This window comes from Ursus maritimus, unplaced genomic scaffold, assembly GCF_017311325.1.
Source record: "Ursus maritimus isolate PB19 unplaced genomic scaffold, ASM1731132v1 scaffold_5, whole genome shotgun sequence".
Lineage (NCBI taxonomy): Eukaryota > Metazoa > Chordata > Mammalia > Carnivora > Ursidae > Ursus > Ursus maritimus.
In genome coordinates, this window is record NW_024426663.1 from 33067096 (window position 1) to 33082103 (window position 15008).

At 38.1% G+C, this 15008-nt stretch overlaps 1 protein-coding gene, 1 long non-coding RNA gene and 1 pseudogene across 2 annotated transcripts; 1 reads left to right on the forward strand and 2 right to left on the reverse strand.

Moving 5' to 3' along the window:
* Window positions 1-408: 408 nt before the first annotated feature.
* Window positions 409-8009, reverse strand: BTF3 (basic transcription factor 3). The gene is given in 6 exon segments (XM_040622189.1): window positions 409-711; window positions 1589-1645; window positions 2836-3037; window positions 7303-7362; window positions 7364-7486; window positions 7824-8009. Coding segments are annotated over 6 exon segments (621 nt in total). The 5' UTR covers window positions 7956-8009; the 3' UTR covers window positions 409-664.
* Window positions 8010-8061: 52 nt separating this feature from the next.
* LOC121100709 lies at window positions 8062-13536 on the forward strand. The gene is made up of 2 exons (XR_005832471.1): window positions 8062-8425; window positions 13223-13536. It is a non-coding gene; the product is annotated as an uncharacterized LOC121100709 (long non-coding RNA).
* Window positions 13537-14616: 1080 nt separating this feature from the next.
* Window positions 14617-15008, reverse strand: LOC103663577 (annotated as a pseudogene).

Here is a 15008-nt window from a genome sequence, read left to right on the forward strand (position 1 = left end):
GCTAACCTTGGGTTACAACTAGAAAATGGAGCTACTATAATCCCTACTTCATAGATTGAGGATTAAATGAGAAAATTAAGTGCAGTAATATGTTAAAGGCACTTAGTATATACTTACAATATAGACAATATTAAGAGGAAAACCTCTTGCTCATCTACTAAGCAATATTCCATTCTCTCTAATTATATCCATTACATAAACCACTGTAGCCCTGAGGACTGCTGGAGAAAAGTTTTAAAACATGAGAACTTTATACCACCTCTGTTATATTATATGGCCATTTAAAATCTTGTTAATCAAATTTCATTAAAGATTACCAGCCATATTACATGCCATGATTAGCTTTCTATAAACAACTTTGCTTTCTGTGTACAAATCAGTGTCAATGAAATAAAAAATAAAACCATATCCTAGGCAAAGAACTTTATTAACCTTATTTCAAACTTTATTCCCAGGCTTCTTCAGCTTAATTAGCTGCAAAGAATGAATTGTGTATAAGCAAAAACTGAAAAGAGCTGCAGTGTCCAAAGGGCTTGGGCTTAAAAATATTAGAGATCTAGATTTTATCAGATCCATGAACAAAATTTTAAAAAGCAGTCATAATATAAAATAGCAGCTCCCAGTAACTTCTTCAAGTTTTATCTTCTTCAGAAGTTGACTCAATTCAGTTTGCTTCATTCTTGGAAGCTTCATCAAAATTCTCCACAAGATCTAGAAAAAGAAAAAGACAGAAGCTCTGAAAAACCCAAATCTACAGATCATCAGATGTTAAGAAGAGATTAAACAATGCTCCCAAAATATATCCTACAGTTAAAATCAGGATATACGTTTAAATACTTTATTTCTAATGAGACCACTACCCATTTGGCACATTTTCAAGTGTAGGTTTTAGCATGTAATTAAAACAAGGGAAAAGGAAATTTATTAATCTGCTGATGACATAAATATTGTGCTTAAAAAAATCTGTACGTGCCCTCCCCAGTTCCATTTCACCCCAAGAATCAAAATTAAGCAATATTAATATATTAGTCAACATGGGGGTCAGAACCAAAGAACACCATCACAAACAATATGAAGTTTTCCTGGATTCCTAAAGGACATCTGTCTATGCAAAGTGGAAATATTTCAGTCTAGTGATTCTACTGATCTTAATAAACATGTTTCACAACAAAACAAATTATCAAGTAACAGCTAAGAAAAATCCCTCCTGATTGCCAAGAGTTTTTCTGATTTTAGAATGGTTATACCATACCCCAAGATACCTCAACTTCTCCATGCCTTCTCATGAATTTATTAATCTCTAAGTAGAAAACGGGTCGTTCGTGATCTACTATTTATTCTATTTATGTGACAACATACACACTTATTCAATATTTGAAGCTTCCAATCAGAAAAAGCCAAGTCTACAAACATAAATCCTAGTTAAATAACACTGCATTATTTTTTTCATCCTAAGCAAGGTTCATGTCTTCCTTTCCTATCCTTTACCTTAATACCCTTTCCCCCGAGGTAGGCTCTCCTACAGTATAAAGATTTGTTATTCTTCCTTCTAAGATTCTCCAGTTTGACCATAAGTGAAGGTTCCTACCTGGAACTTCATCATCGTCATCCTCTCCGGTAGCAAGTGGTGCTTTCCCATCCACAGCTGTGAAAGGGAAATGTATGTGTTACACATTTGTTAAATCTTTAATAAACATTAACCAAAAGAACAGATGAAAGGTCAAATGTTATTATAACTTACATTCATATGATAGCAGTGACATTTGGGATTCTATCCGTAAGTACTAATAATAACATGGTAGCCTAATGTCTACAAATGAACTAGAATGCTGTTAACAGCCAACAAAACAAATTCCATACCCATCTTTTCAATCCCTCTGGCCCACCACAGGCCCTGAGGTGGTATGAAAACAACACAGTGCCCCCAGGGTACATGTAAACCCATATACCAAATTATGGGAAGATTTCTTTTGGAAGGCAAAAATTAAAAGACTGTTTTCTCAAATATTGTTGTTTTGTGCACGGCATACAGAAGATGCTTAACAAACCTTTACAGAAGTGAAAATAAAATGATGAAAAAATTAAGTGCCTTTGATTGGTGGTAAGCATCCACTTTCTCTTTAATACACAAGAAAGTGAACTACACTTGGAGTTGAGACCTCACAGTACCAGCCCTATCAAAAAAAAACCCCAAAATCTGTATCTGTATAAAATGTCAAAGCAGAAAGAGTGAATACCTAGAAAAAACATGGATGACTAAGTAACAGACCATATAATAAGCCTGTCTTGCTTCTACATTGCCTTTCTTCAAAATTTTAATAAGAGGACCACAGCATAAAGCAGCTACGTCTCCTAATGCACTTACTCAACTATAAGATTTTCTGCCCTGAATAAAATCCTTGTATTATAATTAAAAACACCCAAATAATGCCAGGCCAATTCTTAAAACATTATTGGTAATACCAGTTGTAAATACGACTGAAAAAAATTTGACAATTTATAATATATTTTAATCAATTCTAAACTTTCAGTTATCAAAAAAGCCCCAAATAACCATTTTCATCATTTCCTGATAAAGATAAAAATTTTAAATCACTGATCCAAAGCAAGATAGCAGAAAACAAACATTCCACTGAATCAAGTGTAATGATCACAGCATACTAGTTAACTTACTGAACACACTAAGAACACCTGCTTAAAAGTCACTGTAAAAATTGTAACTTTCTAGAGGAAAACTGTCATTTCCAAATGTAAAGATATTCCTATCTACTTGAGATCTTAGAAATTTCATGATAAATCAGTAAACCTGGGCAAAAACCTCTACAGGAAACTCACATTGTTTGGGCAGAGCTTCAGCCAGTCGTCTTAAACTAGTCAGACTGTCTGCACCAAGTTGGTTTAAGATACTGGGTAGCATTTCTGTCAGCTGCTTTGTCTCAGCATGGCCTGTAATGGTGAAAGTGTTCGCTGCGAGCGATGCCTGAACTTTGGGGTTATTAAAATGGATCACTGTTCCTTGGTTTGTGAACATGTTCACCTATAAAGAAAAACAAAATTAATAAGCAACACCCACCAAGATTCTTTAAAAACCAAACATTCTATTAAGGAGAAACTCAAGTCTGGCTAACTAATCCACTATTTCACTGTGAAGCACAGGTGATATTCTGCCTGGAATGGCAAGTGCAATCTAATCGCTTTCAGACTTAGCACTCCCTAATATTCACTAGTGGAATAGAAACCTATCTTAGAGGGATATAAAATTCTGTTGGGAATTAAAAAATAAATAAATAAGAAATGCATGACCACTGAAGCTTTTTCCAACCAAAACTTGTTTTATAAAGAAATAAAATTCGACACTTACTTCTTCAATACCAGAGATATTGTTTACCCCTAACTTCTTTAAGGAGAACTGAAGTTTTTTATCATCTGCTGTAGCCGTTCTATGAACCACCTTCTTCTTTCGGCGAGCAGTTCCCTAGAGTGAGGAGAAAAGAAAACATATGTATCATAACAGACATTTTCAAAAGGAAACTTTCTAATTCCTTTTTGACCTTTGGATCTGTTTAAGAAAACTACCATAAGCACAAACTTTTAGGCAGCAAGTAGGGAATAATGGAAGCAGAAAGAGAGTAACAAAGGAATCATCTATAAATCGTTAATAATGTCTAACATTCTAATTTTGTCATACATAAAAGAATGATCTTTTCAAAGTCCTATTTTTTACATTATCTGATCAAAGAGGTGGCATGTATCAACCTAAATTAACCCTCATTTAGAAGTTCCGAGTCCAGAACTATTAACCTTTTTTTTCTTTTTAAAGATTTTATTTATTTATTCGACAGAGATGGAGACAGCCAGCGAGAGAGGGAACACAAGCAGGGGGAGTGGGAGAGGAAGAAGCAGGCTCCTAGCGGAGGAGCCTGATATGGGGCTCGATCCCAGAATGCTGGGATCACGCCCTGAGCCGAAGGCAGACGCTTAACCGCTATGCCACCCAGGCACCCCTAACCTTTTGTTTTTAATTAATGAAAAATCAACATCCACTAATATTCACATGCAAGACAATGGACACACTCAAATGAGTCTATATAGACTTTTATAATACCTAAGAATAAAATCTTAAGTTATCTTAATCCACAAGGCCTCTACATGATCTGCCATGCCCCTACTATGCTGTTCTTGACCACATCTATAACACACACATTCTCATCTTCAGCCAAATAAACCTCCTCACAGTTCCTTCAGTAGGCCAAAAAGAGCCTTTGCACATACTATTCCCTTCTTCCTCTACCATCTGCATTGGTTCCCTCCCTTACTACAGATCTCTGTTCTTATGTCACCATATGTAAAAAAGCAACTCCTCATCTATTTGGTTTATTTTTCTTCATTACAATTATTACTATAAGAGATAAATGTATTTTATTATCCGTCTCCCCTCACTAGAACGTAACATTAAGAGCTTCCATTCTGTTTACTGCTATGAATAGTATTGAGAATAGTATCTGGCTCACCGAAGGCACTCAATAACTTGAATGAATGAATGAACACAGGCTTCAAGAAAACTTGTGGCCTCTTGTACATATATACCAAGTTTCTAATCTCCCCCTTCTCAAATATATCCCATAAACTTTCAAAACTAGGCAAACGTGACTCTCGTTTTCTGCTTAACACTCTTTAATAAAAAACACTCCCAAGAACTCTTTTATGTATAGATTAACCCCTTTACATGATACATAAGACTCTTTATGGAAAGGTTACCACCCACCTACTTCAGTATACCCTAACCTACATACCAATTCCTATTAGTCCTTTAAAACCCTGTTCAAACCATTACCTCTTTTGTGCATTCCCTAAACTCTGCAATAAACCGCCCCCAAGCAAAATCATCCCCATCTCTTATTTTGAAAATGCTTCTACTGCACTATGTATATTACACTATGAAAACAGAGTTAAAAAACAACAACAACAAAAAACTCCCCTACTAGCGTTAAAGTCCCCTAAGGCACCATAATTTCTTAAATTTCATATTCTCAGGACTGAGCACAGTTAAAGGCTTAAGTAAACGATAGCTGAACTGAATAACATATCAACAGCTACAAAAAATACTGGCTACCAGCCCCCCCAAAATCCTTTAAGAATAAAAATCACTTTGATGTGGTCATGTAGATATCTGATTTTCAAAGAATTTTCTGTAAAAGATATTCTAAACGATTACTCTAAGATTCTAAAAACAAAACTGACACACCTTCTATAGATTCCATACAATTCACATCCATAGAGTTCAATTTTTACTGATACAATTTATTATCAATGCTCTGATCAGATACTGAATAAAGCACTTTTATACTGTTTACCTGAAAGTACCCAACACAGATTTCTCTAAGGCAAAACTAACTCACCAAATTTCACATTCCATAATAAAAAAGTTTTTTAAAAGATAAACTATTTCCATATTATAATGACAGAAGTATTACCTATATTAACCAAACGAAGTTCAATCCTACATCGGCCCTAAGAATCTAAAAAAACCTAGGCTTTCCTTGCCCTAGAATGTTTCTCATAGCTAAAGACTAATGATCAGAGTAACGAAAGACAGCACACAAGCACATTATTCAAGATATTTCTTGTGAAACCTGTACTAAACTATAGTTAAAACACCAACATAAGAACATCGAAACACTAACCACAAAGGATGTAATGAGTTTTTCTAGGACCTGAAGGCCACACCTAGCTTTTAATAATTGCTAAGAACAACAAGAAACACATACTATTTGTTAATGGGCAGGTGCAAATCCTGAAGACTACTGGCTTCAGGGAAGAAAAAAGGATCAGGATATTCACTGTTGGCAAACTCCAGTAATTTAATAGATGCACATCTCATTATTTAAGCCTACATGCAACTTTTTGGCTATTTCACAGAAGATTCTACTTGAAGGCAAATGCTTAAAATTGGGAAAAACTAATAGGTAATAAACTTGTCCTAGGGAAGCTTTACAAGTTTTACCAAGTAAAGACATGCTCTGTTCCAACAGGCTACCACACCTTGTTAAATACTAGGAATGTGCTAACACAATGCAAAATACAACTAAGTAGAGCTCTGTCTAGAGCGGACTTCTGATTTAAGTAAATTACTCAAAAAACAATCTAAAACTTCCAAGTTCAAAAATGAATACTCTTGAAGATCAGTATCCAGCAGGAAAAACCAATTAGCCAAAAACTTACCTAAAAACCTACACTCATTCTCATTCTCTCAGTTTTAGCATATTAACAAAGTCAAAATTGAAAGATATCTGTTAGGTAATATTTTCAAATCCACAGTCACTGCTCTTAAATTCTGTGATGTACCTCTAACACAGGTATCTTCCAAATATCCTAGAAAATATACAACTACTCTGAATTGCGTTTAAGAAAGCATTTCAGAAAGTTCTGAATTTACAAGAGACACAAACGTCTAACTATTAGGTACATAAACTACAGTTCAAAAGACAGGTGGTACTTAAGTTCAGAGTTAGTATAGTTATTAAGGGGGAAAAAAGGGGAGGGGGCAGCAAAGCACTGAATGTATACAACTTGGCCAAACAAGCTAGGAGTATAATGGCCACAATGATTACCGAACCGAAATGACACATTTTCTTACTAAAGTAGGAAACACTTTTGTTCTACTAAAATACTGTAACACTGCAAACATATTTACACAGAAGTAATGCTTGTTGAAGTTCTTTTCATGTAGACTCACTTTTTTCTTTTATTCTACAACATGCACGTCCCACGGATACACCCTACTGTGCTTCTTCAGCTTAATTAGCTGCAAAGAATGAATTGTGTATAAGCAAAAGCTGAAAAGAGCTGCAGTGTCCAAATGGGCTTGGGCTTAAAAATATTAGAGATCTAGATTTTATCAGATCCATGAATGAAATTTTAAAAAGCAGTCATAATATAAAATAGCAGCTCCCAGTAACTTCTTCAAGTTTTATCTTCTTCAGAAGTTGACTCAAGTCAGTTTGCTTCATTCTTGGAAGCTTCATCAAAATTCTCCACAAGATCTGGAACTTCATCATTGTCATCCTCTCTGGTAGCAAGTGGTGCTTTTCCATCCACAGGTTGTTTGGGCAGAGCTTCAGCCAGTCTTTGTAAACTAGTCAGACTGTCTGCACCAAGTTGGTTTAAGATACTGGGCAGCATTTCTGTCAGCTGCTTTGTCTCAGCATGGCCTGAAATGGTGAAAGTGTTCGTGGCGAGTGATGCCTGAACTTTGGGGTTATTAAAATGGATCACGGTTCCTTGGTTTGTGAACATGTTCACTTCTTCAATACCAGAGATATTGTTTACCCCTAACTTCTTTAAGGAGAACTGAAGTTTTTTTATCATCTGCTGTAGCCGTTCTATGAATCACCTTCTTCTTTCGGCGAGCAGTTCCTCTCCCACCAATGCGCACTTGTGCTTGCAGTTTGGCGAGTTTCTCCTGGTTCATGATAGTTTCTTTCATCTAGAAAAACAGGAAAACCTCAGCGGGAAAGGTCTGGTTCACTCTAGCATTCCACGCTCGTTATTTCCCAAGACACCAGCAAAGAAAAAAATATCCTTAACAGGCCGAGGCCTGAATCCCCAATCCACCCCGCAAAGCTCCCAATTTCAGTTCTGGGGGAGCATAAAGAGCACCCACTTTCCTACCCCTCCTCCACAACCCCTCCCCCTTACAGGCCCGAGAAAAGGGCTCTAACCCACGCCTGATCAGCACCCCCCACCCCCGGCCCTGGCCCGGCCTCGGCCTAGCCAGGGCCTGCCCGGCCCGGCCCGGCCACTCTCCGCAAGCCTCGCGGTACCTGAGGCTCCTGTCCTCGGGTTCCGCCGCGAGGTGGAGGAAGAGACGGCGTCGCCTCGCCCCCAGGGCAGCCGCCCCTGGCTCGACCTCGCCCCCGAGAGTCAGCCTGAGTGGGTGCGCCTGTCCGTCGCATCGCCTTCCTCTCCTCAGCCCTGTCCCTCCCTGTCTCGCTCCTTCCGGGCACTTCCCGCCCCCGTTCCCGTCCTCCTCCCACGCCGGCGTCCAGAGCCTTTTTGTACCTTGTTGGAGCGGAAATGGGACCGCGCGGGGGAATAGGGTTGGCGCTCAGGGGGTCTCGGGCGGACCAGCTGAGATTAGGTGCACACACGCGGGGACGCAAGATGGCAGCTAGAGGGAGGCCGGAAGTGATGCAACGCTGCTTCCTCCAAAAGTCAGGAAACGGAGTTTGCCGCGAGCTCAGTGCTTCGTTGCGCACGCGCGGCCTGAGGCCGCAGCGTTTGTGACCGTCGGGCGGGCACGCTTCTCCTCGAGCGCGGGCCACCTTGGGCCCTTAGGAGAGACTCTGTGCTGGCGGCACCGCGTGTAGTCCTGGGAAAGACACTAGAAGAGTCAGAAAGAACGGTTCTTTGCAGTTAGGGTTGAGTAAGTCGGCCCTGATCCCCAAATTCTTTACCCTCAGAATAAAGGGCAGTTCACATTTGCGGAAATGTTTGGGGCGCCCAGCGTGTGCTCATCTCTTTACTCTCTCACTGTTTGGTGTAGATCGCAGCAATCATCTGGGTGTTTTAGAATTTCCTCTCCGGCCCGAATCAGCCTTTACCAAGACATTTTGTCAAAACTTGGTCGAAGTAAACTGATTTTACTTTCCAGGATGAGGTTGTTTGGTGGGTTGCATTGCAACTTTAATGGTTCACAATTTCTGGCGAGCGTATTCAGAATGTATCCCCGAGGCCCAGTCCTTAAAAGGGGTTCAGTCGGACTGGGGATGGAACCGGGTAATTTGAATTTTCAGCAAGCGTAGCAGGTACCACCTGAGACCCCTGTACTTAATTACCTTACTTCTCTTGTCTCTTTAACAGACTAAAAATTGACTCCTTGATATTAGTTGGTATTCACAGTTGAACAAACTTTGTTCCTTAACTCAGGAATACAATCAAAAGAGAATTTGTTCCTGGTGTGTTTACAGTGGCTAAATTTTCTAAACGGTAGGGCAAGCTTTAAGACAAGCTTTAAAGCACTCTGGTCAGCGTTTTTGTGGTTATAGCTATGAAAAGCCTTTGCAGATTCAAAAATGAGTCCAAAATCTCTGAGAAAATACAATTTATATAGCAAGAAAACTTGTGTAGGTGCAGATTTCTCTCCAGTTAAGATTTATCTTTTTGTTTTGGTATACTTTTCACGTGTAAATTAGTTAAAATGTGATGTCTCTAAGAAAATAGTGAGGATAGCTGTATTGCTTTTTAGGCTAATTGTAACAGTTGATATTTTCTTAAAAAACAATGTTGCTCCTCTTAAATATGAGTCAAGTTTAGTACAGGAAAAGATGAATTATTACGCTACGTGAGTTACTGTAAAGGTCAAAACGACTGTGCCAACATTCAGTGCTATAGAATATTACAAAATACATAGAAATACTCCCCTTTTTGACAGTATGTCTTTGTTCAGGAATACATTTCCCCTCCTTCTGTGTTATACTGAGGGCATTTGAAACTTTCTAGTCATATAAAGTTTTTTGAGCATTTTACATAAACACAGCATTCTTTCACCTACCTGCCACCTGATTGACCTTTTATATGCCTGTTTTCAGGAAATATCCCAGGTTATTTTTTATTTTCCTTTGGTTCCCACTTTTCTGTCTTGTTCTTTTCTAATTTTTAAGACTTTGATTATGTTGAAAATCATGAGAGGTGCCCTAATACTAAGAAAATTTTGATTTTTGACTTCTGCTATGTTTTGTGAGTGGTTAGGAAATTAAGATTCTGGGGGTGCCTGGGTGGCTCAGTCAGTTAAGTAGCTGCCTTCTTCTCAGGTCATGATCTCAGGATCCTGGGACTTGGCTCCCTGCTTAGCGGGGAGTCTGCTTCTCTTTCTCCCTGCCTCACCCCCTGCTTGTGCCCACTCTCTCTCCCTCTCTCTCTCTCTCTGTCGAATTAATAAATAAAATCTTAAAAAAAAAAAAGGAAACTCAGATTCTGCTAATATTTATATACCAGTCTTTAAAAAAAAAAAAACTAGAGGGATTTTTTGAAGTCTGATAAAAGTTACTAAGTTGTTAGCTCAGTGATGACAAAAGTAATTTATAGTATCTATGGCAAATAAGAATTACTAGCTCCCACACTTAACTGCTTAGCTTGAACAAGCCCAAGGATTCAACATGACCTCTGTCAATAGAGTAGGCAAGAAAGGGGAAACCTGTTTGCTCTCCTTGGTTTATAGTTTATGGTCTAATCAAAGTCCATGAATTGTTTTCACCTCTCAGTTGGACTTGAGTTTGTTTCAGCATGAACTAAAATACGTACTTGATATAATGTTTATTAAGAGCCCATTTTGACCCAAAGAAGGTATTGGAAATCACTGAGGATAAATGTTCTCATGGTTTTAGTTGCTTTGTGATCTGGCCCTTGACTGATAGCCACAATGGACCTTTTTTTTGTTGTTGTTTTTAAACTTCCTTGAACTTCTAATACCCCCACCTTTGTTAAGTTAGTGCCTGCAACTCATGTAGCTTTTGGTTTAAATGTCTCAGGAAAGCCTTTTCTGACACCCTCAACCCCATTAAGTTACATCCATCATTGTTATTTTTAGTTCTGATACTTTATTAAATGCAAAATGATAGATTGATAATTTTGTTGAGTTAATGGAGAATTGACCTAGGAGTCTTAATAACAATTTCTACTAGGTTAATGTTGAGTGTTGGCTCTTTGACGGTTGGATCCTCACAGAAATCTTATGAGGTATGTTCTTTCCATATTACTTCTCATATTACTGGCCATCTAACTAAAGCTTAGAGAGTTAAGGTGTGAAGATTGATACCACTTCATCTACCCTTCATCAACTCTACAATCTCTATATATCTGAATCTATAAATTTTGCCTTCCTTCCTGTTACACACAGTAGAAATATTCCCTCTACTTGTACTTTTGTGTATTTCATTCAAGACCTTGATTCTTCTGTTACAGCCCTCCTGTATCTGTTTTCCCCCTTTCAACTAGGTCATTCTGCCAGTACTCCAATAAGCCTTAGTATCAAGTATCTCCAAAGAGAGGAAAATGAAAAACTTTTTTTGACCTCTGCTCCCCTCCAGCCACTACTGCATTTTTTGTTTCCTTTTATAGCAAAATCTCTCCAAAGAATTGTCTAAACCTCCATCTTGACAAATCTGAAAGGTAAATTCTTAATTCTCATTTTAGCCTTTAGGTGGCATTTGACACACTTGGCTACTTCCACATTTTTGAAATATTTTCTTCTCCAGGCTCCAAGAACATCTCACTTCCTGGTTTCCTCTTCCTGGCAGTTCAGTCTACTTTGCTTTATCTTATTTCTCTGACTTCTAAATATTAGAGTTGCTTACATTTTAGTCCTAATATTCTTTTCTACCTATACTCAGAAGTGTTTTCATCCAATCCCACGGCTTTAAATGTCATCTTTATTTTGATGATTCCCAAATTTATAATGCCAATCCTAACTTTTTGAATACCAGACTGAATATCCTTCTTACATTATTGTGGAAAACTTAAAATGCACAGGAGCACAAATAATATGATGAACCCACTATATATGGGTGACCCCCCCATATATGACCCCCTAAAATGATAGACCCACTACATAGCATCAAGAGTTATTAAATTAATACATACATACTCAGGTTTTTTCATTCAATCTTGATTTCAGAAAACTTATATAAGGTCACTCTGGAAGAAAGATACAGAAAGTCAAGTGCTGGGGAAGGAAGGAAGAGGAGCCGACAAGGTTTTTTTTGTTTGTTTTGCAGAGAACCCTGGTAGAGAAGCAGTTGTATGAAGATGGGGAAAGAAAAACATACTAAAGTATGCTTAAAAGGGAAAGATGAACTGAAGTCACAGGGATTATCCAAAGCATCTTTTTTTGTTTGTTTGTTTAAGTTTATTTATTTTTTTAGTAATCTCTATACCCAACGTAAGGCTCAAACTCCAGACCCTGAGACCTGGAGATCAAGAGTTGCATGCCCCTCTGACTGAGTCAGCTAGGTGCCCCCAAAGCATCTTTTAAAATCTGAGTCACCTAATATACTCCGTATTTCTGAGACCAGAGTGGAATCAAGGAGGTCAACAACTTTTTTATAATTAAAAAAAAAAAAAGCTTTAAATATTTAATTGGTGGGGAAAAACCCGCTGAAAAGAAGTTGCTCTTAGAATATACGTTGTCTGCAGTCAGACAAGGATGAGGAATGGGTAGAAAAATCCTGGAGTGTCATGAAAGCAAAGCATGGAAGTCTACATTATCCCAATTTTGCTGATCATCTATTTAGCATGCAGTTTATTACCTTAACCACACTGAAATATTTTTAAGGGCCTTCATAACTATGTAATCCTCCTTAATCCTATTATCTTCATACAGTCTTTCAAATTGGGGCGCCTGGGTGTCTCAGTCAAGTGTCTGCCTTTGGCTCAGGTCATGATCCTAGAGTCCCCAGATCAAGCCCTACATCAGGCTTCCTGCTCAGAAGGGAGTCTGTTTTTTCCTCTGATCCTCACCCCACTTGTGCTCTCTTTCTTTCTCTCAAATAAATAAAATCTTTTTCAAAAAAGTCTTTCAAATTGCTTCAGATAATAAACTTAACACTTAATAGAGGCCAATTTTCTTTCACATTATCTTGCCATGACTGCTATTCTTTATTCATTGCAGTTCCATTTTTCTATGTTTATATGCTGAGAGTTCAGTATGTGCCTTCTTGTAAACAGGATAAATCAAAGAGAATTGTATGTTACACTGGAGTAGAAGCAAGTGCTGCAATGACAGTGGGTCAATATGGCTGATGGAATTTGTTGCTAGGTTCAGTGTTTTGCTATGGCAACAAGAGGAAGAGGACTGACAAACTGGTAAACTTTAGTTGCTTTAGTGAGTTTGTGGAATTGTGATTTATAAGGAGAGGAGAGGACTCGGTATATAAAGAACAGAGGAATATAAAGAACTTCAAGGAAACTAAATCAGATCCTGCAGAAAAATGTATATACTGGTTTATTTGTATGTCTTGTAAGTGACTGGAAAATACTCTCTAAACAAGATAGTAATATAAATTTGATGTCCTTTTTAATATTTGCTAACTTTGCCAACATCCAGCATCCTTGTTTGCTTTTCTTGGGAGTCTGAACTTGTATTCTTGGTTTAGAGAATAAGGAGTTTAGGAACAAGGAAGGTGATGTGGGAGATTGACATTCTGTACATTTCATATCATTTTAGAGCTGCAGAGATGAATTACAGGTCCAAGCGGTTCAGACTTTGGTTTAAGAAGAGGAAATTGAGAGCCAGAGGAAAATTAAAGCTCTAAAGGTATGTCCTTGGGGGCACCTGAGTGGCTTGGTGGGTTAAGCGTCAGACTCAGGGTTTTGGCTCAGGTCGTGATTCCAGGGTCCTGGGATCAAGCCCTGCATGGGTCAGCTCGCTCTCTCTCTCTCTCAAATAAATAAATCTTAAAAAAAAAAAAAAGAAAGAAAGAAAAGTTTGAAGGTATGTCCTGGAAGTGGGTGGGGCTAATGCAAATTTAGCAAGTAAAAGTAAATCATTAAACAGTTTGAAGCAGCCTTTCTTGTCAGGCAGAGAATGCCAGCAGAGCTTAACTTTTTCTAGTAGATTTTTAAAAATTCTTAAAAGTTAGCTGCTATAATAAAGCACTGTATCAAGTTTATAGAGACAAAGAGTCCAGCCCAGCTTCCTCTCTGTGCTTATAAGCTACACAACCTCCAGCAAGACTATCTCACAGGATTCTTAATTCAACCTGGTTTTTTCTCATTAAAAAAAAAAAAAAAGTGGTTTTGCCCTTTGTATTTTAGGTTACATTTAAATACCTTTAAAGATGTATTGTGCAGTTTATTGGGGGAAAATTTTTTAAAGCTTTTATTTGCTCAAAGAAAACAATGGGACTACAGAAACCAAGCCTATAGACATTTTAAATTTTAAACTATGGGATAATTTGGTGACTACCAAATTGTAACTGACTCAATTCTTGTTTCTATACTTTATCTTTTCCCCAAGCTCAAATCTAGTGCTAGCCAGGACCATTACCCCAGGGGTATTTCATTCCATTGGCTGATGGGCTTTCTTGAAGTCTACATCCTTTAGATTTACTGTCAGGACACCTGGTGTTCATTTGTCAGATACATTATACTGCTCGCGTATTACTTCTTATTTTTTGTTTTTTTAAACAAAACACGTTGTCAGGATAGAAAATAATTTAAAAGACCAACATATAATTAGTAACTTCATTTGTCCAGATTTCAAATCTAGAGGGCATTCCATTTTGTATATTCCTGTAACATTTGTCACTGATATAAAAAAGAGTGAAAAAAAAATCCAGAAATAATTATTTTATTGTCTGCATTTGGGTGATAGACTCAATATTCTTTTTTTTTTCTTTTTTTAAGATGTATTTATTTATTTACTTGACAGAGAGAGAACAAGCAGGTGGAGTGGCAGGCAGAGGGAGAGTGAGAAGCAGGCTCCCCACTGAGCAGAGAGCCTGACATGAGGCTTGATCTCAGGACCCCAGGATCACTACCCGAGCTGAAGGCAGACACTTAACCAACTGAGCCACCTAGGTGCCCTTAGACTCAATATTCTTTTTTTTCCCCCAAGCCTTTTTATTACTCAAAAAAGCTTCATTTTTTTATTTAGCTTTCTGACTTTGTGCTTGTGCCTTCAACACTTTCACAATGATTTTCTGCTCCTCGATAGAGAAAGCACGCTTGATCCTGTCACAAACACACTTAGCACACAAGGAACCACCATAGGCCCTGCTGATGTGTTTTATCATTTTAGACAACCTCATAAGGACTTTAGCTCTCACAGCACGAACTCCTCGAAGTCAGACTGGGTACACACCATATGCAGATTTTGGTGCTTTCCCAACCTTCTTGGTATAAAGGTAAATGATTCTGTTACCAGGGGTTCGGGACAGCCTAGTTTTGTTCGAGGCTATATTGTAGGACTGCCTACGACTGTAGGTCAAATGCTGGACCATCCTGAATGC